Source organism: Staurois parvus, unplaced genomic scaffold, assembly GCF_062004578.1.
Source record: "Staurois parvus isolate SC_StPar_1 unplaced genomic scaffold, SC_StPar_1.0 ptg000578l, whole genome shotgun sequence".
Lineage (NCBI taxonomy): Eukaryota > Metazoa > Chordata > Amphibia > Anura > Ranidae > Staurois > Staurois parvus.
This window is the reverse complement of record NW_028318374.1, coordinates 6,771,509-6,796,621: the sequence shown is the minus strand read 5'-3', so window position 1 is coordinate 6,796,621 and position 25,113 is coordinate 6,771,509. Positions and strand designations below refer to the sequence as shown.

Sequence of the window (25,113 nt, the reverse complement as noted above, 5' to 3'; positions counted from 1 at the left end):
TTCAGAGTCCCCCATAACATCAGAGTCCTCCCTATACATCAGAAGCCCCCATAACATCAGAGGTTCCCCCTTCACATCACATGCCCTCCTTCAAGTCAGAGACCCCCGCCATCATATAACCCCCCTTCATGCCAGAGGTTCCCCTTCATGTCAGAGTTCACCCTATCACATCATATGCGTCATTCCCCCTCCCCCCCCCCACATCATATTGGAGGCTCTCTTATATATCAGAATCTCCCAACACATCAGAGTCCCCTTATCATATCAGAGTCATTTATTGTCATGGTGCGGGTGAGCCAGCCGCCTTCACCACAGCAACATATGACTGACTATCAGTGCTCGTGCCTAGCCAGGGTCCACCATGGCAACTCATGATGCTGATCCAGGGCAAACTGGATCTTATGCTCTGCAGACCCCGGGGGGGGGGGATCCCAACAAAACCCTGTTGAGGAGCATGGGATTAGAATGGGCACAGAAAGTGTGTGGATCTTTCCAAAGGGGACACAAACAGAAATTAAAAACAAATAATAATCATAATAATTGAAACCCACAACAGTACAATCAGTCTGTGTATGCAGCCAAGCATGCTAGTTATACTCACTGTGGAACCTAAGGGGTTAATCCTGCGTGCTGTGTAAAAAGGCTGCTTGATCCTGTCTTCTCTGATCCTCCCCTTCTTCAACAGTCCCCCAACTCACCTGCTGATAATACAGAGTCCTAGAAGGCACTTTGCACATACTCAGTTTGGTGTGTGTTGCTAGAGAGTTTTTTTGTTTGTTTTTTTTTAATAGAGGGAGCATCAGCACAGGACCAATCAGCACTGTCCAGACAAAAGGTCAGGGGTCACGCAGCCTCAAGGGACAGTCAGACGAGAATGAAAACTCCTCCGACAAGCTTTAACCAGTGCTCTGCTAGACACTGATAGAAGTCACAAGACTGCTATATACTGCTGATGAGACATGGTATTTAGCAGCTCATATATAGCACTACCCCAGCAGTTGCTGAGTTTTGGGTCCCCCTATAGTCCTGCAAAGTCAGGCAACACACATTTTCCACACAGACTTGCATCCAGGATACAGTAACCAATCTTTGTTTTTTGTTTTTTGTTTTTTTTTTTATTAGGGGAATTGAACTTGGATTGGGTAAGAGATATATGGGACAGGAAGGAACGACAACAGGTGACAATCTCCCTGGAAATATGTACAATTCTCTTTGGACAGCAAAAATTCTCTTCTGAGATTCGAGAGAGGTTGCGGGCTGCTTGATGGTGCATGGAGAGCCTGACTCTCATTCCGGGGGTTGTCCAGAGCGGTGAAGGTGTCTTTCTCTCTTTCGCTGTGAAAGGGGGGTGGTATTAGTGGAAGGCTCTCTCAGGGGGGTGGGCAGGGGTGTTGTTGGTCAATGTCAGGCTCTCTTCGTGGGGAGCACCCGATTTTCGTGTTGCCTAGGGCAGCACAAAACCTAAATACACCACTGCTCTCACTTCATCTTCCACTGGAATTCTCCCGCTGCTGAGCAGGCTCCACCACATTTGAAGGCTGCCTGGCCCATGTCAAGCCTCCTGCTTGGGGATTGGCCAAGGTCCTTCATGTGTGCAGGCCAGCCCCTCCTCACCCCTGCCCACTGCTTCTTGAATCTTCTCCAAGATTCTAGAGCAGGGGGGAGGTATCAGGGAATTGGCCTGCAGAGCCTCTCAGCTCTGACCTGAATTTGACTCCCCTCTGATTATCACCACAGGCTGCAACTCAGGCTCTAACAATTCAGCACTAGCTCCCCCTAGTTATCTAAGAGGGTGCTGCATATATTTACTAAAATAATTGCATTTCCATGTTGTGTGTACTGTGAGAGACCAGATATAGTGAATGCAGGGTCCGGGGAGACCAGATATAGTGAATGCAGGGTCCGGGGAGACCAGATATAGTGAATGAAGGGTCCGGGGAGACCAGATATAGTGAATGCAGGGTCCAGGGAGATCGGATACAGTGAATGAAGGGTCTGGGGAGAGCGGATATAGTGAATGCAGGGTCTGGGGAGAGCAGATATAGTGAATGCAGGGTCCTGGGAGACCAGATATAGTGAATGCAGGGTCCTGGGAGACCAGATATAGTGAATGCAGGGTCCGGGGAGACCAGATATAGTGAATGCAGGGTCCGGGGAGACCAGATATAGTGAATGCAGGGTCCAGGGAGACCAGATATAGTGAATGCAGGGTCCGGGGAGACCAGATATAGTGAATGCAGGGTCTGGGGAGACCTGATATAGTGAATGCAGGGTCTGGGGAGACCTGATATAGTGAATGCAGGGTCTGGGGAGACCTGATATAGTGAATGCAGGGTCCGGGGAGACCTGATATAGTGAATGCAGGGTCCGGGGAGACCTGATATAGTGAATGCAGGGTCCTGGGAGACCAGATATAGTGAATGCAGGGTCCGTGGGGGGACCAGATATAGTGAATGCAGGGTCCTTGGAGACCAGATATAGTGAATGCAGGGTCCGTGGGGGGACCAGATATAGTGAATGCAGGGTCTTGGGTTTAGTACCACTTTAAATCTGAAGTTTGGCAAGACTTGTCCTGTAGGTTATGATAAGGTTTACTACGTCACGCATTAGTAGAGCATGTGAAGGGCTGAAGCCTTACCTCTACATTTTCCTCAGCAATAGCGTCTCCTGCCCCCAGCCTGATGGAACTGCAGCTGGCCTCATCTTCAACCTGCCTATTCCGGAAAGTGAGTGCTTGCTCCCACCGACGCAGGGCCTCTTCAAATAGTTCCATTCCTTCAGCACAATGAAAGACAAAGGAATTATAGAAAATATAAAAAAATATATAAACATCTCAGCACATCTCCTGTACTAAAGAAGGATCCAGGAAGCCCCATCTGAAAATAGTAGCTTCTGGCTGTCATACTCAATGGTACTCTCTAAGTCACCAAGCGTTACTGCCTTGTGGTGCCATTCATTTTGAATGGTGCCCCAAAGCCACAAGGCAACGCACCTGTGGTGCAGGACATAGTAGTGGGTTACATTACCAAAAAATGGTCTCAGCCAATTTTCTGCATTTTAAAGGTGTGCTGGAAACCCATTTATTTAAATTGGCTGCCCTAACACAATGCACATTAATGCGCAACATTACATGCTTTACTGCACTGCAAAGAGGTAGAAGGCCCCTGCAAGGAAATCTATAATGGTATGAGGTCAGATGTATTTTAAATTTTGTCTTAACTTTATATGTTGTCAAAATGAGAAAATGCAAAGCATTCGCTGTATAACCCACGTGCCGAGCGAGCGACCTCCTGTGTTCAGTAAACAGCAGGGCAGCCGCTTGGTACGACCTGGATTCTAGTGGAGAATACTAGAGTAGCGGTACCTACTACAGTGATTTTGAGCTTTCCATTCGAATCTCACATGTATGGCACATGCATACTTCCAGTACATTGGTCCAAGCTGGACCAATCTACTTAGGTACAATTTGCCACACGTAAACCTCAGCTTTAAAGTAAAAACTCCTGTAAAAGGATTAAATCCTTGAAATGAAAGTAAGCATATCATTCTATAGTGTGTTCTTTTCTCTATCTAGAGCACTAAGTGTCATTTCTGTCTGCTGCCTTGTTCCTCTGCTATCAGCACAAGTCACATCTGACAAATTTTCCTGACACCAAGTAAAAAAAGGTGACAGGGGAGGGACCTCCAGCATGCAGTCTGTCATTGAAAGCTTGAGCTCTGTTCCCATTTGATGTTTGAAAGAGGGTGTGTCCCTTCCCTTCAATCAGCTTTCACTGAGTTCTGCAGATTTTAACTTCAGTTCTCCACCTCCTGCTTTCTGAAAGCTCAGACAAGCTGTATAAATGATGTAATTTGAACAGGTGTAGAGAAGAGAGGGCTACAGATAAAACAGGTACAACTTAAGTGGGGAGATTTGTTTCATCATCATAGCACAGTTTGGACCATGTCTGTACAGTGCTGGACCTAATTGTACAGCATACCCATCAAATAGAGGTTCTCTGGAGTGGTGACTGGGATGTTTACAAGCTTCATCTCCTCTTCATCAGTCTTATCCCAGGAGTTGGAATTGATGCAGGCACAGCTGTGACAAGAGTTGACACTTCTGACCTAAACAACAAAAAAAAGTATAAATAAAAACACACTTACACACACTGATCAGTCATAACTTTATGACTGCCCGCCTAATACTCAGTAGGCCCCCCTTTTGTTAACCCTTTGATCGCCCCAGATGTTAACCCCTTCCTGCCCAGTGTCATTAGTACAATGTCAGTGCTTTTTATTTTTTATTAGCAATGATCACTGTATTAGTGTCACTAGAGATGTCAGTGGCAGTTAGTCAGTTCCCACACAGTGTCAGTTAGTGTCAGAATATAAAAGAAGGTGCAGCGCTTATATATTAAAACATGCAAGATATAAAAAATGCAAGATATAAAAAATGCAAGAGTTAGTGTCAGAATGCCTGCCTTACTATCGCAATCGCACTATAAGTCACTGATCACCGCCATTACTAGTATAAAAAAAAAAATTCCAGTATATATTCACTACCATTTGTAGACATTATAACTTTAATGCAAACCAATTAATAGCAGGATACATTTTGGCCCAAATTTATGAAGATATTTAAATTTTTAAATAGTTATTTTTAGACGGGTAAACTTTAGATTTTAAAGAGACCCTTTCACCTAATATAAAAATGTTGCAGGTTAAAGCTCAGAAAAACCAGGTTCTTCCTAATTTTCAGTTCTTACATGCAGTGTTTTTCCTCTGGGATTACCTGGATCTACCCCTACTGCTGTAATTTTTCACACATTGAGGTGTGGTGTCTGCCCATGAAAAAAGAATGGGCTGTCTTTGCGCAGCGTGTTTTCTGTGTTGATTTAATGCATGTCCATTAACACAGAATACAGTGCGGCAGGTTCTTTTTTTTTTTTTTTCGAAAAAAGTAATGATGAATTTTTTAAAAGCAAAAATGAAAATACACTTCTAGATAAGTTTCCACTTGTGGAATACCAGACCACTTTGAGACTTACTGAAGCCAAACTCTGCTGAGATCCTGAATATTTACTGTTCAATCCACCATTCATTTGTAACTGGGAACCCTTCTCCTTTACTGAACTCAGAGACAGCGTCAGATTCTGCTTACTACTCGAACAACTGGAATCTATGGAGAAGAAGAAAGAGTGATTGTAAGGGGAAGAAAGGGGAAAAAATAAGAAGGGAAAAAAAGGGAAAAAATAAGAAGGGAAAAAAAGGGGGGAAAAAAGGGGGAAAGGGGGGGGGGGAGAGGAAGAAAGAAAAGAAAAAAGAAAGAAAGAATAGGATGGGAAAGAGTGAACCATAAGAAGAAAGATAAAGAAGGAGAAGGGCAGGCAGAGGAAGCAAGAGAGAAAGAGAGAGAAAAAGAAAAAGGGCAAGAGGGAAAGGGAGAAGAGGGAGAAGGAGAGAGAAGGGCAGAGAGAGGGAAGAAGAGAGAGGGAGTAAGTGCTGGTTCACTCCAGGATCGCATAGGAATGTGTGGACTACAGAAAAAGTAGAGCTTGCACTACTTTTAAAAACACACTGCACCAACTTGTACGGTATTGTAGTACCATGCGATTTGGTGCCCACAAATGTACTGCATTTGCCATCTGGGTTTGGAGTGCAATTAACAAATCAGATCGCAAGGGCAGCGTGTTCACCATCGGTAAAGGAAACACACACAAAACGCACCTTTCCCGCACCGCATTCTGGTGTGAACTGGCCCTAAGGGGAACTGAGAGAGAGACAGGCAGACAGAGAGAGAAAGAAAGAGCAAGAAATATAGAGAGAGGGAAGGGCAAGACGGGGAGGTAAAGGAAGTAGTGTGGTAGACAAAGAAGAATGGGAAGAGAGAAGAGTGCAGAGACAGAAAAGGGGGGGGGCAGAGAAATAGAGAAATAAAGAGATAGTAGGAGATAGAAGGAGTAATAGAGAGAACCATATTAGATTTGCCAATATACCATTCAGTGTTCACCTAAATAGAGAGATGAAATACATACCTGTGAACGGTTTATTCCGTCAAAGGATTTGTAATCCAGACCATCTAGTCCAGTGATCAGTTGCAGCCCTGCCATACAACATAGCCAGATACTGGGCCTCCACATTGGCAACACAGTCTGGTCCAGAACACATCCTCATCCTTCTGGGTGGACAATGAAGGAGCAGCAGCAAACAGTTGACCCAACAGTCTGCTCTCCCCTTCTGTCCTTGAATTCACCCTCCATAGATAAGTTCCATCTGCCCATTCACCCCTATTCTATAAGACAGAGGTGGGCAACTGTGGCCCTCCAGCTGTCATGGAACTACATGTCCCATGAGGCATTGAAAGGCTGACAGTTGCATCATGACTTGCAGAGGCATGATAGGACTTGTAGTTCCACAACAGCTGGAGGGCCACAGTTTGCCCACCCCTGCTATAAGATATGACCAATGGGGCACTCCTATTATAGAGAGCGATGCTGGGTGTGGCCAAATCCTAGGGGCAGAAATGAAGAAAGTTGAACCCCTAAAAACAAAAAGGAAATTAGGATGTCATAGGGCCAAAATAGAGGCTTTTCTGCCAAAGAAATCTAAAGGTGATCTACATTTAAACGTTTATAGTAGTTGAAAAAGTTTAAAAAGGAAACCTGTACTAAAAAGGAATATAGAGTTAGAGCTTCTGATTTATGTACATCAGGGCTGTCTTAATTCATGAGCACCCCTGGGCACTGCCCAGGGGCCCCAGGTGCATGGAGGCCCCATGATAATCTTGCATTACATTATACTTGCCAGCTGTCCCGGATTTGCAGGGACAGTCATGCTTTTTATTAAGCTGTCCCGGAATGGCTCGGGCAGCATCCTGTACTGTGCCCTCCTGACTCCCCCTGTACTGTGCCCTTCTCTCTCCCCCCATACGGGTCCCTTGTGTTGATTAGTCTTTGATTTATGGCATGTTTGCTTATGGTTTTAAATTAATTTAATTGAAAGTACTAATAAATACGTGTTTCATTCTATCAACTATGTATATCTTAATTCTTGAGAGTCGTTACATAATTTAGGGCAGGCTGGTAGGGGCCTAAGTACATTACTTTGCCCATGGGCCCATGATGCTATTAAAACGGCTCTGACGTACATACAGGTTTCACTCCAGAATGCATTGACGCTTTTGGATATGCATAGCAGCCAGACAAATACAGTATGTCTTAGTGCAGGTTTATTTTAAAAGGAAGCTTTTAGGAAAATCATTGAGGCTTTCATTTCTCAATTCCAGTTTCTTGGCTATCACACTGACCCTCCTGGATTCAATACCTTTAATATCTAACCCAGATGAAGCATGCAAATGAGGTCATCCATCACTTCCTAATCATGCAGCTTCTTTATCTTGTAATCCTTAACCATGTTTCAGATTAGGCTGGTGCTATGGCTGTTGCCGCAGGTTTCCTGTTTCAGGGTGGCTCCTTTCTCTTGCATCATCCTATATAGTCCCTTGCATGCAGGGACTAGAGTTGTGTCTCCCTACACTGTGTGCATCAATAGAAACACACAGCTCTGTAGTCAAGGACAGCAAAGCACTCTCCTGCCCTGCTCCTCCAAGCTAACGGACTGGCTGGAGACTGCACTTCCCACTGTTAATTTTTTCCCATGAATACTGGAAGTTCAAAAAGAGCAGGTGCCAGCAGTATTAAAAAGGAATGTTGGACAAACGATCGTCCATTTTTTGTTTGTTTTTTTTTTTGCATGCCAGTCTCATATCCAAAATTAATAGGTTGCTAGAGTTAAGAAAATTCTCGCAAGACAGAATACAACTCCCGCGATGATTTAATGTATTGTATGCATGCGCGGTCTTGGTCTCTCTAATTTTACAGATGCATACTGTATTGATTAAACAAAAATCGTTCAATCTGTTATCGTAAAAAAAAAAAAAAAAAAGTGCTTGTTCCTTTGGATAAGCTTGCATGAACTACCGTGGTTGGCTTTTCAAAGCTGTGTACTGACTATCAGATTATTGGGCGATTGCCCCAAAAGCTGTATTTTCCGTCCGATTTTCTCATCGTGTGTACTATGCTTTAGTCCACAGGCGTTCTGTTTCAAATTCTGCTTTATGCATTGACACACCGCCTTAGATCCAGTATGTCCAAGAAGTATGGTCACCTGCTGACCTAGCACTATCCACAGGCAGCTTAACTCTTTAATAAGGCACAGAAGTTCTAGCCAACAAAATTTTCCTTCAGCTGCTTTCAGCACAGATCTTTTGAAGCGTAAGAAGACAATGATTTTCCTAGTTTTTGGACACTATAATATTACTTTATATTTATTAGGTATTGTTTTGCGCTGTTTATATTTCTGTTTTTTTTTTTATTTAATAATTTTCCTAAGCCTTGCCTCTGTGAATAACACTGACTGAGGAAAAGTGGAAGAAGTGGGGAGGGTCTACTAAAGACTTAACTAACTAGCCCTAAACAGTAGGGGAGGACAAAGGAAGATACCAAAATCACACTATAAGCACGTTGCAATGTGTCAGCATACTACAAAAAAAAAAAAAAAAATAACCTCAGGCTGTTCAGCAGAAGACAAAAAAAACATGAAAGTGGAACAGAACAGCAAGTGCACACATTTTAACATAGTTTCCGGGGGAATGTTTATTTTATTGTGCTGAGTGTGTTAAACTAAAAAAAAACAAAAAAAAACAAAAACTCTGAGGGTTTAGTACTACTTTTAGCAGACTATCCTTTAACCACCTCCCATCTGGCTGTTGTATATAAACGGCTGGACGGTGGCAGTGCAGGGTCAGGTGGCTGTTTATAAATGGTTTTCCCGCCCCCTGCTTGTGTGCACTCCCTGGGAGCGTGCAGCACCGCGATCCAGTGCCCGCCTTGTCCTCCAGTGGAGCACCGAATGTCATACGGGACCTCTGTGCCGATCATGTGATCACTGATTGGCCAATCAGTGATCACATGCAGAGTAGTAAGCAAGATGTCACTTCTGACAATATTGCTTACTAAGTGTGAAATCTGTGAATGAGGTCACATGGTACAAGGCTATTCACAACAGCCTTTATGGGTGTAAAAGCAATCAGTGTAAAAAAAAAAAAAAATCTTCATCACCCCCTACAAGTAGTACATGGTGACACTGTACTGCTAAGGTGACAGTATGTAAAAAAAACAAAAAAAACAAACAAAAACATATAATATAAAAAAAAAAATAAAAATGTAAAAAAAAAAGTTTAAAAATTATAATTTTTGGTTATAAACTAATTTGGGTTATTTTTTCTTTTTACTAAAAAAATAACGGAATAAATTTTGGCCAAGATTTATGATGAAATATTATTTATTTGCAAAATTTTATAAGAAAAACACTTTTTCAAAATTTTTGGACTTTTTCATTTACATAGCAAAAAAAATTAAAATGCCAGTGGTGAATAAATACCACCAAAATAAAGCTTTATCTGTCTAAAAAAATGCTAAAAAATTCATATGGGTACAGTGTTGCATGACCGCACAATTGTCATTCAAAGTGTGATAGCACTGAAAGCTGAAAATTGGCCTGGGCAGGAAGGGGGTGAAAGTGTCCGGACTTGAAGTGGTTAATAACAAAGCAATACAGCAATTAAGGGGAAACTAATGAGAATTCATTTCCCAATAGATGGCTGACGGGAATTATTATAAAGCCGCTCTACTTTGCAACAGGTTATCAAAAATGCAACAAATAGAATCTGTTACCCACCTCTCTCTAAGGCCACGGTTTTAGTGCAGTCTAGAAGGAGCTGGTATGGCTCCCGTGATAGAGCCAACGTCTTCTTCCTTCGTCTTCTTCTCAAGTGATGGGCCAGGAAAATAACAGATATTGTGCCGAATGCAGTCGCTACAAGAATTTTCTTCAGCCCAGGATAGGTCCTTAGCTGTGGTTCAAAGGAAGGAATCACTTTTTAGATCATATATTTCAAATTGTCTTTGAAATGACAGCAAATAAATAACAATAGAATTTAAAAAATCTAAAAGATCCTGCCTTTGTAAAGTGGCCCTGTCACACGTTACATAGGCAGAATAAGTCGTATCATTAAAGAGTAACTCCACTTTTGTTGCGTTTAACCTGTTCCTGTTCTTAAAGGCCAGGTTCACCTTTTGAAAAAAATAAAATAAATAAATATTTTTTTGCAGGTAAAAAGGTGGGTTTTTTTTTCTAAGGAGCCTGCAAAGCATTGCACCCGTGATCAGCAGATTGTGGGTGCAATCTCAGGCTTCTGCAGACTGTCAGGATAGCTGTCTGCCTCATACCTTATACGGACAGGCAGTTGTTTGAGAGCAGGAAGGACAAAGGACTACCAGAGCACTCATCAGTGGCCTCGTAGTTCATTGATAACTACCACCCATCAGCCGCAAGTGATGACGGTACTTGTATTCTATTCATTCACAGGAAACTGTGAATGAATGGCATGGCCGTGTAGGCGGAGCTCTGCATGGCCGTGCTGTTTTCTCATTGCGACAGGGGGTGCGGGGAGAGGATCCCCTGCCTGCTGTCACAGTGAGAGGGGGATCGGGGAGAGAAGGTACAGATGCTGGAACTTGTTACATGTTCCAGTCTAAACACAGGTGAAACATGTGACTTGTTCCAAAGGTGAACTTATCCTTTAAAGCTGTATGTTCTACTATGTCCTTTGAAGCCTGAGTCCTGACCCTCTGCTCCTAAGAACAATATCGGTGTTCAATCCAATCAGCTGACACACTTGAAGTCTTCTAATGAGGAAAGTTACAGTGTCTGCATCCTTTTGAAAGTGATTAACCATTAGGGAGCATTGCGTCAAAAATATAATTTCTATTACAGAGGATGCCTAGAATTTTACTTGTATGACATATAAGTGAAGACGTCTGTGAAAATTGGTGAGCCAATCACAAAGGTAGGAACTGATCTTTCTGGGGAGGATCTGTACACCAGCAGTGTACAGAAAGCCTTCAGGTTGCCATATTGCATTGAGATATAGCCTTCATGCACACGGGACATTTTGATAACGCTGGTAATGTTAGCTGTGTAAAGTCACGTTAAAAACATGAGTTTTTCAGCTTTTTTTAGCGTTTCTGCATTAGCGCTTAGCTGCGTTTTTTACAAAAAAAAAAAAATTTTCTGGGGGGTAAAAAAAAAGTCCAAAAATGCCGGTTTGCAGCGTTTTGTCGCATTTTTCAGTGTTAGAGCATTTGTACAGCTGAAAAACTCATCTAGAAACCCACTAGTCCTGGGTTTTTTTTTTTTTCAGCCAAAAAATGTCCCTGCCAAAAAATGTTGATTCCAGTCTATGTGTGCATGGACACATAGGATAACATGCTGGGGGGTTTACTGGCTGTAGAAAAAAATGTAAAAAGCCAAAAACAGCCGCTGTAAAAACGTCCCGTGTGCATGACGGCTCAGAGGCGTAGCTAGGATATTTTGCGCCCAGGGACGATTGGCCACCTCATGACACCCCCCCCCTCCCCGCTTCATATGGTCCCTGTAGACACCCCCCCATCCCGATCACATTGCCCCCACCCCCCCTTCATCCATGGCACTACTCACCCAGCTCGGCTCTCCCCTCATCCCCTCCGGCACATGCCCGGCTCACTGTCCTCCTCTCCCTGCCAGCTCCTCTCTCCTCTCATAACTCACTGTGGATGGCAGATGTATCAGATGACACGTCTGCTGCAGCCATTGCAGTGATCTTGTGACCTCATTTTGGCGCCCCTGTACCTTGGCGCCCGGGTACATTTGTACCCCCCGCCCCCCCCCCAGCTACGCCTCTGTGACGGCTTACAGAAAATGATGGGGCTACAGATTGAAAAGCAAAGGTCATTTTTACCATTAGATTACAATATTGTTTGTGTAGCAATTTTATACACAATTTTTTTTTTTTTTTGCTATATTTTTTTCACAAAAGCGGAATTACTCTTTAAGGCAGTTTATATAAATAGTGATTTAAATGCTCTCTGGGGACTTGTGTATATTTGTTAAAGACTCATGCATGCTTGAGCTCAAAAACGTTGCTTTTACAGGCATCTGAGATTTTTTTTTTCTGCCTCTAAGGCTTCATGTACATGAAGCTCTGAAGAAGGGAGTACGTCTTCCGAAACGCGTTAGCCTACCTTACTAAGGGTCCACAGTCACTTTGGACCATCACCACGGACTCTGTATCTCCGTTTTTATCTCCCTTTGGTTTGTGAGTATGCATTTTTATGCTTTTAAATAAACTCGTGTTTCACCACGGTAATGTACGAAGAGAGTGCGCCCTGTTCTGCTTTTGTTCACCTTCATGTACATGAGCCTATCCTGACCTCCAACCACGGAAAAAAATGCAAAAACGTGGCAACCACGCTACCATATTTTTGCCACGGTCAAAACATTCCTATCCTAAAAGCGATTCTTCCACGTTCAGGAGAGAGAGGTTTAACCTCACCTAAACACAGCAGCTCCTAAACTCTCTACAAATAAATAAACTTGCGAGCCACCGAGGTATGGTATACGTGTGCTAGATCGCTGGTGATAATACCCACCCTCATGTGATGTGCGTTTTGTAACAAATAATTTAAATAATTACCGCGCTCTAGTTTAAAAAATGCAAATTGCTTATAAATAAATAAAATAAAATTATATATAAGTGATAGTTGATATACCGTGACTCATTAAATGAATAAAATTAAACTTGTGAAAAATAAATTCATAACATATTCACAGATCACTATATGTGCAATCCCTATTACCATGTGCAAATCGTCCATTGGTGAACCTCCAAGAAATTCATCATATAAAAATGCAATAATATAATAAAGTGAATAAAAAAAATCAATAAATTTAAAAATAAAAATTAAATAAATAAAAATGAAAATTAAATGATAAAAGTCCAGTGAGAAAAAACAGCAGTAATGTCCCAATGTGCAAAGGAATATCCAGCCTAGATAGATATACTCTCCTTATGGTCTTTGCAGTGATGCTAAAAACCTCTGTGATTACAGGACTGTGAGGGATACTCCCTCCTTTGATCCACTCCTTAGTCCTCTGCCTTCATATTCCTCTTGTGTCTCATGCAAAAAAAAGATAAAAGATACGGTGTCTTATCTCAGGGGTAAAACAGCTTTTAATATGCTTCCATATTGCACTCACATTTAAAATGATACATTTGCGGTTTGTTTTTGTATAAAATCCTACAGCCTGCAGCTGAATCAGAGTGAAGGGTGTGTGTCCACACACCTTCAGTACTCGCCGTATCGTAGACAGAATGTGCGATGACGTCACTGACCCTCCCCAACGCGTTGCGCTACAGGGATTTCATAGCTTCGTCCGGGGGATGATGTGTCCTAAACTCTGCTAAAAGCCTATCAGTACATGGACACATAGGCTTTTATGAAGTTGAGTTTAGGAGCTTTGGCAAAAAAATGCCGAAAGCTCCTAAACTCAAGTTTAGGAGCTACTCGTGTACATGAAGCCTTAACGAGCCTCTATGTGACCATAGAGGAGTTTAGAAGCAGGGGCAGTAAAAAACAAAACAAAAACAAAAACAAAAAAAAAAAGCTTCCAAATGCCTAATTACATATAAACGCACATTTAATACACATTAACCCTAGGAGCATTCCTGTGTTAATGCATTCTAATGGCCACAATTCTGGCCAATAGAATGTATCAACACCAGACAAGGAAGCGCGCATGAATGCACATGCAAAAATGCAGCTTTTGATGCTGCCAAACTCCGTAGGAAAAAAACGTAAATACAATACAGTGTGAATGAAGCCTAATTCTTGATCAGCCCACATAAAACATATACAGAACCCTACTGTAAAAACACAGGATCATGAGTGCTCAGTGCTAATATAGCTATATCCATATACAGGGGTTAGACATAAATATGGAAACACTACATGATTTGCAGGTGTGAAAGTGACAGCGTGTTACACATTGAAAGTGGAAGTGATGCAACATTCTTTTGCTTCCGCTGTGTGATGAGACACCTAGCTAACAAGTAGGAAGCCTCTCTTTCGTCATTCACTGTGTGCGCTGCTAGTAATACGGAGTCATGTCAGAACGTACTGAGCTCCAAAGAGGGCAAATTGTTGGTACCACTTAGCTGGTGCCTCTGTGACTGCGGTTGCCAATTTATTTGCCGTGTCGCGAGGTACAGGATCAAAGGTTATGACGGCATATACAGTTTCTGGGAAAATATCATCTGAGCAGCATAAGTACGGTCGACATGGGCAACTGACCGAAGGAGACAAAAAGACATTTCGTAGGACTGTGATCCGGAATAAGAAAACAGCTGCTTCAATGGGCTGCCCTGTGCGTATTTGTCACCCAAAAGAAGTTTCTGCTCCTTTTTGAGTGACAAACTTGCAATTTTTAATCGTTTTGCCGCGATTGCTGAGTAACAATTGTGGCAGAATCGCGTTTGGGGTGCCATTAAAGGGTAATAGCACCCGAAGGTGCATCATGCGTTCTGCCACGATTTGGATTTCAAGTGGCAAGATCTGAATGGGGTTTATAGGCCTCCACTCTTGGCAATAGCTCACTCAGGCACTAATCGCTGCATTGTGGGAAGGTGGAATGAAGGACATGCATGTCCATCCACCACCTACCTCCCATTATTGCAGGAGGTGGGCCTCTTGTGGACCCTCCTCTACAAGGTGTTGTTGCCCTTCTAAGATGATAGTACACACTTCCATTACAGGTGAAGAGAAGAGGGCCAAAGTGAAACAAAACATTCTCTGCTGCAAATTACAGAAAGTGCTGCAAATGAAAGAAACAACTTACAGTGCTACTAAGCGCACAACAGTAAAATCAGTCTGTATATGCAGTAAAGCTCACTGCAGAACCGAAGGGGTTAATGGTCTGCATTGTGTAAAAAGGCTGTTTGATCCGGTCTTCTCTGAACCTCCTCTTCTTTCACAGTCCGCAATCCATCTGCTGATAGTACAGAACCCTAGGAGGCACTGTACATGCTCTGTTTGGTGTGTATTGCTAGAGCGTTTGTTTTTTGGCACAGGGACAAATCAGAACTGTCCAGACAGAGGATCATAGGATAGCCAGAGTGACAATGAGAACTCCTCCTACAAAAATATTGATCAGTGGTCTGCTTGACACTGATAGGAGTCACAAGACTGCTCTAACTGCTGATGAGAAAAGGTATTTTGCAGTTTATATTTACTACAATAATTGCATTTCCATGTTGTGTGTACTGCGGGAGACCAGATATAGTGAATGCAGGGTCCGGGGAGACCAGATATAGTGAATGCAGGGTCTGGGGAGATCAGATATAGTGAATGCAGGGTCCGGGGAGACCAGATATAGTGAAGGCAGGGTCCGGGGAGACCAGATATAGTGAATGCAGGGTCCGAGGAGACCAGATATAGTGAATGCAGGGTTGAGGGAGACCAGATATAGTGAATGCAGGGTCTTGGGAGACCAGATATAGTGAATGCAGGGTCCAGGGAGACCAGATATAGTGAATGCAGGGTCCAGGGAGACCAGATATAGTGAATGCAGGGTCCGGGGAGAGCAGATATAGTGAAAGCAGGGTCCGGGGAGAGCAGATATAGTGAATGCAGGGATTAGGAGACCAGATATAGTGAATGAAGGGTCCTAGATGACCAGATGTAGTGAATGCAGGGTCCGGGGATACCAGATATAGTGAATGCAGGATCCTAGGAGACCAGATATACTGAATGCAGGGTCCAGGGTTTAGTAACAGTTTAAACATGCACATTCATTTTTGTACAACATACCTGTGCAATGGAATTATAACAAGTTAGTGGAAAATCGATAATGCACTGAGCCGCCATTTTGAATGAGTGCTGCGTCTCTGACACGGCGTCTTCTAACGAGGCCATTCATCTCCTATGCTCTCTTACTGACAAACTGTGAAAGCAAAAACAATAATTTTTTTATCAGATTTTATCAAAACCTTTTAGAATTGTCTTTACAATAAATAAGACAAGCAGATAATGAAATTGGACAAGCTGAAGTTTAGAATATACAACATATTCAGAACAACGGTCATGGGCCTCATTCACACGGTCATACCTATCTATACACTCATGTACCCACAGGGGACACACAGGTGTTCCATGCATTAGTGTACAGGCAGTCCCATTCATGTCTATTGGGACACAGCAGCTGCACAGACACAAGCATGAGTGTGCAATTGTGTGTCCCCAAATGCACACTGTCTGCATTCAGGGAAATGCACCCACATGACTGTCACAATGGGATCAGTGTCCACACAGCTGCTGAGTCCCAAAAGACATTAAAATGCAATTCCAGGCTATATCTACCTAAGCAGAGGAGTAACTAGAACCTTCAGGGTCCCGGTGCAAAAAGGCATGAAAGACCCCCAGACCCTAGCCTGGGGCCCTTCCCTCGGAGCCTGGGGCCCTTTACTCCCATTGTGGGGCCCTTTATTATGGTCCTCCAGTGGGCCCCCTTCCTGCCCTTACATTAGAATCCCCCTTACATCAGAGTTCCCGGCGGACCCTGATGCAAAGGGGAACTCGGGGGACCCTGATGCTAAGGGTAATGTTGCAAACTCTAGTGTAAAAGGCCCTCTGGCCACCATAGCCCCCCTTACATCAGATTTGCACCTTACCGCAGAGTCCACAGAGTGTAGGGGAGAACTCTGCTGACTCTGACGCAAGGGTGAATGCTGGGAACTCTAGTGTTTGGAGTCCGCAACAGTCCACTTTACATCAGCGTCCGCAGAGTTCCCCTTTACACCATGGTCTGCAGAGTTAATACACTTAGTTAAAGGGGTTCACTGATGTAAGAGGGGAGTGAAGACACTGATATAAGGGGGGGACGACTTTATATCAGTGAGGAAAGAACAAACAGAGGGCGCACAGGCCTAGTGCATTACCATAAAAAAAGTGTAATGCACTAGGCCTGTGCGCCCTCTGTTTGTTCTTTCCACATTCAGTATATTTGGATTCCCCCGGTCTATTTGAGGGCAGCAAGGTGTGCATGTTCCAGGACATTCTTAATGTGGTTGTAGCCTGCATCGAGTCCATCCCCAAGCGCAGGAGCATTTGTGTTTGCTGGGACTTTATATCAGTGTCCCCCCTTACATCAGTGTCCCCTCCATAGAAGGACTGACTACCATAGTCTGTGTGGCCTGAAGCTGTCACACACCGACCTGCAATTGCAGGCAAGCTTTGGAGCTCCTCTCCCCCACGCCTCTTTCTTGCAGTCGTTTCAGATTCATGAGAAAGGAACAAGGTACCATGACGTTGTTAGGATGGGATTTAGAAGCGGAGTGGGAGCAGGTTTAAGCGTAGTTAGAGTGGCAGAACTGCCAGCATTGCAAAGGTTGCACTTACTGTATGACCAGGCCAGGTCACAAGCCACTGTTGGGGATGGTTTCTAAAAGATAACCTCAGGAGACCTTCCCAAATGCCCAGAATGCACTGAATAATAGTAAAATATTAACTATTTCAGACATTTTGAAAGAAATAGAGAGAGCAGAAGCAGAGAGAGCGGTATGTGTTGAGATGACCTGTCTTTTCTGGTTGTATTCACTATGGATCCCATCATGAGCATAATGCAGCATGACGTTCACGTTCCTTCACAGGAAACCTGGAACTGACTGCGCTGGTGTACCGGGTCCATTGGAATACATGGAAAACACTTTGCATGCATTTCCGATGATGAAAAAAGGCTCTGGACAGCATTTGGATATGGAACAGTTAAAAAACGCTTCTAAACACAACGCGGTTAGCCGCGTTTACATGTTTACAAGCATTTGGCGTTTGAAATGCTGATAAAATCTACTCCTGAACGCAAGTTTGGTGCGTTCAAAAAAACGACTGTAAACTCAACTGCCTGTAAACGACGATGTGTACATGGACACATAGGAAAACAATAGGGAGAGTTCAGGGGCGGCTGAAAAAAACGCTGAACAGCTCCTGAACGTCAGTTTATCAGCTGCAGTGTACATGAACCCTAACAAGCTGGTTCTGAAGCCTCTGAAGGTTCTGATTACCTTAATGCATTCTAGTTATCTAATGGTGGATAGGCCGCAACATTCCAATAGCAGAGGACAGAGGAATAGTGCCACCTGCAGGCTCACACAAGAATTCCACCACCTAATGCTAGTTCACATTGATTGTGGTCACAATACTCGGCTTGTAAAACTTCAATCATTAAAGGAAACTTGTTCTAAGAGAAATTAGTGCCAATGGCCTGGGGTTAGGCCGACATGTGGTGGTGTTAGTTTTGGACCACTGACCTGATACATGAATGCAGCTCAGGAAAGTCACAGGCTGCATGCTTCCTCCATGACAGAGACTGAGGGCCCATTCACACTTGTGCCTTGTGGAAAAGTGTGCCAAAATGCAAGTGTACACACACGTTGCTGCAATGCATGGCAACACACTTGCCCTTGTGTGTTGCATTTCCATACCATTCATTAAATGGTGCCCTATCACATTGTACATTGGATCAAAACAGGCACAGCCCCTCCTTTCCCTCCTGCTCTTGTGGAAGGTAAACCCCTCCTCCTTTCCCACCCTCCTCCTCTTGTGGCAGGCACAGCTCCCCTCCTTTCCCACACTCCTCCTCTTGTGGCAGGCACAGCTCCCCTCCTTTCCCACACTCCTCCTCTTGTGGCAAGCACAGCTCCTCCTCCTTTTGTGGCAGGCAGAGCCCCTCCTCCTTTCCCTCCCTCCTCCTCTTGTGGCAGGCACAGCCCCTCCTCCTTCTCTTGTGGCAGGCACAGTCCCTCCTCCTCCTCTTGTGGCAGGCACAGCTCCTCCTCCTCTTGTGACAAGCACAGCTCCTCCTCCTCTTGTGGCAGGCACAGCTCCTCCTCCTTTCCCTCCCTCCTCTTGTGGCAGGCACATCTCCTCCTTCTTTCCCTCCCTCTTCTTGTGGCAGGCACAGCTCCTCCTCCTTTCCCACCCTCCTCCTCTTGTGGCAGGCACAGCTCCTCCGCCTTTCCCACCCTCCTCCTCTTGTGGCAGGCACAGCTCCTCCTCCTTTCCCTCCCTCCTCCTCTTGTGGCAAGCACAGCCCCTCCTCCTTTTGTGGCAGGCAGAGCCCCTCCTCCTTTCCCTCCCTCCTCCTCTTGTGGCAGGCACAGCCCCTCCTCCTTCTCTTGTGGCAGGCACAGCCCCTCCTCCTCCTCTTGTGGCAGGCACAGCTCCTCCTCCTCCTCTTGTGGCAGGCACAGCTCCTCCTCCTCCTCTTGTGGCAGGTACAGCTCCTCCTCCTTTCCCTCCCTCCTCTTGTGGCAGGCACATCTCCTCCTCATTTCCCTCCCTCTTCTTGTGGCAGGCACAGCTCCTCCTTTCCCACCCTCCTTCTCTTGTGGCAGGCACAGCTCCTCCTCCTTTCCCTCCCTCCTCCTCTTGTGGCAGGCACAGTCCCTCCTCCTTTCTCTCCCTCCTCCTCTTGTAGCAGGCACAGCCCCTCCTCCTCCTCTTGTGGAAGGCACAGACCCTCCTTCTCCTCCTCTTGTGGAAGGCACATCTCCTCCTCTTTTCCCTCCCTCTTCTTTTAGCAGGCACTTCTCCTCCTCCTTTCCCTCCCTCCCTCCTCTTGTGGCAGGCACATCTCCTCCTCCTTTCCCTCCCTCTTCTTGTGGCAGGCACAGCTCCTCCTCCTTTCCCACCCTCCTCCTCTTGTGGCAGGCACAGCTCCTCTTCCTTTCCCAAAAATGAAAAAAAAAACAAAACCACTTTGGGCTATACATACAGAATACATTATCCATATAAAACTGAACTCTGGTAATTGGACAAGCTCTACTCTTGCAGTGGGTCCACCTCCCCCCCACGTTTGGTCTGGGGGTGCGGGGATAAGTGCATTACTTACCTGATCCCTCTGTCCGGCAGGCACCAGCGCCGTTCTCTTCTGTCTGAGGCTCTGTGGATCATTATGTACAATGCAGGAATATTAACCCAGCATTGTACATAAGGAGGGGAGCATGCAGCCACGGCCCAAAGTGCCTTAGAGAGGACATTGTATTGGGCCAATCATGGATGAAGGGAGCCTGCCGCAGCAAGGCGTAGGTGATGACATGTATACTAAATACGCATTAACCCTTGCAGTGGAAGGGTGGGGAGCACTGCAATTCCTGGAGTTCAGCTTTAAGGCTTGGTGCACACTTACAGCCGAGACCAAGCACGGTGCATTTCCATGAGCATCCATGTGTTGTGTGTAGGGCTGCCTCACACACACGAGACACACGGGAAAAGTCCCTGTTTCACTTCAGAAACTGTGCCGCAACGGCATGATATGGTTTGGCACATGTGAAAATGTGTGCGTTTCATCTGAATGGGGGTGCCATCAACAATTGACCACACATCTGCTAAAGGCCAGTGCGTTTCTGTGCATTATGGGGAAAGCGCGCTATTTTGTGCATTATGGGGAAAGTGTGAGATTTTGTGCATTATGGGGAAAGTGTGTGTTTCTATGTATTATTGGGAAACGTGCGTTTCTGTGCTTTATGGGGAAAGCGTGCGATTTTGTGCATTATGGGGAAAGCGTGAGATTTTGTGCATTATGGGGAAAGCGTGAGATTTTGTGCATTATGGGGAAAGTGTGTGTTTCTATGTATTATGGGAAAAGTGTGCGACTTTGTGTATTATTGGGAAACGTGCGTTTCTGTGCTTTATGGGGAACGTGCGATTTTGCGCATTATGGGGAAAGCGTGCGATTTTGTGCATTATGGGGAAAGTGTGCGATTTTGCGTATTATGGGGAAAGCGTAAGATTTTGTGCATTATGGGGAAAGCGTGCGTTTCTGTGCATTATGGGGAAAGCGTGCGTTTCTGTGCATTATGGGGAAAGCATGCGTTTCTGTGCATTATGGGGAAAGTATGCGATTTTGTGTATTATTGGGAAACGTGCAATTTTGTGTATTATGGGGAAAGCGTGCAATTTTGTGCATTATGGGGAAAGCGTACGATTTTGTGCATTATGGGGAAAGCGTGCGATTTTGTGCATTATGGGGAAAGCGTACGATTTTGTGCATTATGGGGAAAGTGTGAGATTTTGTGCATTATGGGGAAAGCGTGCGATTTTGTGCATTATGGGGAAAGCGTGCGATTTTGTGCATTATGGGGAAAGCGTGCGATTTTGTGTATTATGGAGAAAGTGTGCGATTTTGTGTATTATGGAGAAAGCGTGCGATTTTGTGTATTATGAAGAAAGCGTGCGATTTTGTGTATTATGGAGAAAGCGTGCGATTTTGTGCATTATGGGCAAAGTGTGCGATTTTGTGCACGTTCTTGACAAGCAAAATCCTACCCTAATAGTATGCATAGTTTGTATATACACACTTACAACACACAATGATCATTTTACACCTAATATTGTATATAGTTATATCACCTAAACTGTGTAATGACATCAAATAAACAAGAAGTGAGCATGTATAGTATGGACACTCACACCTTCTAGTATGCAGGAACATTTACATAATCTCATATTATGTACTCACATCTAATGTTGGTGAAAATCAAAAGATAGCTATAAATCATTAATCCTAGCCTTGTCCTGTACTGATGGAGAAGTAATGACATGGAGCCATGACCTGTGATATCCCAGAGAAGAGATTGGACAGGAATGTCCTAGGTTTCCTCCATGCACATGACTGCTTCCTGCATGGAGTCTCTGTATGCAAAGGACCCCGGAGTCCCTCCTCTGTCACCCTGGGGCTGTACAAGCTGTCATTTACACTGATCACACAATACCTGTCATGCCATGTCTACACTGATCACACATTACCTGTCCTGTCATGTCTACACTGATCACACATTACCTGTCCTGTCATGTCTACACTGATCACACATTACCTGTCATGTCATGTCTACACTGATCACACATTAACTGTTGCGTCATGTATACACTAATCACACAATACTTGTCATGTCATATATACATTGATTACACATTATCTGTCATGCCATATACTGAACACACATTACATGTCATGTCATACACATTGATCACACATTACCTGTCATGCACACTGATCACACATTGCCTGTCATATACACCACCCTGATCACACGTTACCGGTCATATACACCACCCTGATCACACGTTACCTGTCATATACACCACCCTGATCACGCGTTACCAGTCATGCACACTGTTCACGCGTTACCAGTCATGCACACTGATCACGCGTTACCAGTCATGCACACTGATCACGCGTTACCAGTCATGCACACTGATCACGCGTTACCAGTCATGCACACTGATCACGCGTTACCAGTCATGTCATATACAGATCACACATTACCTGTCATACACACCACACTGATCACACATTACCTGGTATGCACATTGATCACACATTACCTGTGATACACATTGATCACGCATTACCTGTCATGCCCATTGATCACGCATTACCTGTCATGCCCATTGATCACGCATTACCTGTCATGCCCATTGATCACGCATTACCTGTCATGCCCATTGATCACGCATTACCTGTCATGCCCATTGATCACGCATTACCTGTCATGCCCATTGATCACGCATTACCTGTCATGCCCATTGATCACGCATTACCTGTCATGCCCATTGATCACGCATTACCTGTCATGCCCATTGATCACACATTACCTGTCATACACATTGATCACACATTACCTGTCATGCACGCTGATCACACATTACCTGTCATGCACGCTGATCACACATTACCTGTCATGCACGCTGATCACACATTACCTGTCATGCACGCTGATCACACATTACCTGTCATGCACGCTGATCACACATTACCTGTCATGCACATTACCTGATTGCACATTGATCACACATTACCTGTCATGCACGCTGATCACACATTACCTGTCATGCACATTACCTGATTGCACATTGATCACACATTACCTGTCATGCACATTGATCACACATTACCTGTCATGCACATTGATCACACATTACCTGTCATGCACACTGATCGCACATTACCTGTCATGCACACTGATCGCACATTACCTGTCATGCACACTGATCGCACATTACCTGTCATGCACACTGATCGCACATTACCTGTCATGCACACTGATCGCACATTACCTGTCATGCACACTGATCGCACATTACCTGTCATGCACATTGATCGCACATTACCTGTCATGCACACTGATCGCACATTACCTGTCATGCACATTGATCGCACATTACCTGTCATGCACACTGATCGCACATTACCTGTCATGCACATTGATCGCACATTACCTGTCATGCACATTGATCGCACATTACCTGTCATGCACATTGATCGCACATTACCTGTCATGCACATTGATCGCACATTACCTGTCATGCACACTGATCGCACATTACCTGTCATGCACACTGATCGCACATTACCTGTCATGCACACTGATCGCACATTACCTGTCATGCACACTGATCGCACATTACCTGTCATGCACATTGATCGCACATTACCTGTCATGCACACTGATCGCACATTACCTGTCATGCACACTGATCGCACATTACCTGTCATGCACATTGATCGCACATTACCTGTCATGCACACTGATCGCACATTACCTGTCATGCACATTGATCGCACATTACCTGTCATGCACATTGATCGCACATTACCTGTCATGCACACTGATCGCATATTACCTGTCATGCACACTGATCGCACATTACCTGTCATGCACACTGATCGCATATTACCTGTCATGCACATTGATCGCACATTACCTGTCATGCACATTGATCGCACATTACCTGTCATGCACATTGATCGCACATTACCTGCTATGGAAAGGCTGCAGCTCCAGCACTGATGGATCTTAATAACTAGGAGGGACCAGCAGAGGAGGGGGGAGGGGAGTGCTTCCGGGAGAGAGGTTGTCACGCTGGGAGGTGATACAATGTATCCAGATAAAGTGATGTTCTATTGTGTTGCCATGTGGGAGGGGGGCAGAGAGGAGTGATTGGATCACATAATAAAGTCAATGGCACGAGGAGTCCATGATCTGGGCGATCACAGTATTACTGATCCTATGCAGACATTTTAGTTGAGGGCGAGTATCACTGGCAGGATTTCTGGGTTGTCTGTGGTCCCCACTATGGTTGCCACATACAGGACGATTTTTTAGATATGTTGTCCAGGTGAAAAATACCCTCACAAGATAAAAAAGATTGTTCAGCATGCCATACACTTCACGATCATGTGCATCACTCCCCTTCTATGATTGGATTTCTTGTCCAGACTGATCAGAATAATTTCAATGAAAATGATTGGTTTTGCACAAAATCAATCAATGACACATCATATGTCTTTATGATAATTCATAGATAGGATCATATTGTCTGAACATTTGAACAATCATTAAGGTGATACACATATCAATCTGTCATCGATCTACGTATGAGTGATCACAAACGCACAATTCATCATTGATTAAAATATCGAACGTTGTAACTCATAAGCTATTGATTAAAAATATGACCTATCAGAAAGGATCTATTAAAAATGATCATTTAATCGATCTGTATTATAATCGGTGGTTTGACACATTTTGATCGATCAGAAACAATCAATAGAATTCCACCATGATTGATCCATTTGCATCGTAATCAATTGAAAGCTCACTAATGAGTTGAACAGAGTGTCTGTGGTGTGCGATTCGTGTTCAATGGAATGATTGGCTGAATGGTCAGATCGGTACTTGCACAGTTGCCAATATTTCAGAAAAGTTTTTAGAGACACCTTATCTTTCTGAGTGTCCAGAAAACCACTGCAGGCGGAGCATTCCTTTAATTAGGGGTGGGGCATTTGTTTATTATGGGCGTGGCTTTACAAGACACAGGGAAAATATAACTGTATTGAGAAGTGGGCGTGGTTTAAATTACCCTTAAAATTTGGGTGTGTCTTAAAGGGGGAGTGGTCTGAGACTGAATAGAGTCTGAGGTGGCAAATATCTCCATATACCTCTCTTATACACCATCCTATTCATCCACGTACCTCTCTAAGGCTACGTTCACACTAGCCTTGTGTGCAGGCGGCAGAGAGGCGTTTGGGAAGCGTTTTTACCGCTTCCCAAACGCCTCTGCCAATTCTGCACATTACAGCACATGGTGCTGTTCTAACAGGAGCGTTTGTGTCGCGTCGCGTTGCGTCGCGGCA

At 44.4% G+C, this 25,113-nt stretch overlaps 1 protein-coding gene across 1 annotated transcript in view; it reads right to left on the bottom strand.

Moving 5' to 3' along the window:
• The window catches only part of MIGA1 (mitoguardin 1), an 88,885-nt gene extending 65,071 nt beyond the window's left edge, over positions 1 to 23,814 (bottom strand). The window contains exons 1-6 of the mRNA XM_089692190.1: positions 23,736 to 23,814; positions 15,729 to 15,861; positions 9,721 to 9,895; positions 5,031 to 5,161; positions 3,981 to 4,107; positions 2,639 to 2,775 (exon numbers count right to left, since the gene is read on the bottom strand). Coding sequence (XP_089548316.1) covers positions 2,639 to 2,775; positions 3,981 to 4,107; positions 5,031 to 5,161; positions 9,721 to 9,895; positions 15,729 to 15,833 — 675 coding nt within the window. The 5' untranslated portion in view covers positions 15,834 to 15,861; positions 23,736 to 23,814. The remainder of the gene's footprint in view (positions 1 to 2,638; positions 2,776 to 3,980; positions 4,108 to 5,030; positions 5,162 to 9,720; positions 9,896 to 15,728; positions 15,862 to 23,735) is intronic.
• Positions 23,815 to 25,113: the final 1,299 nt, after the last annotated feature.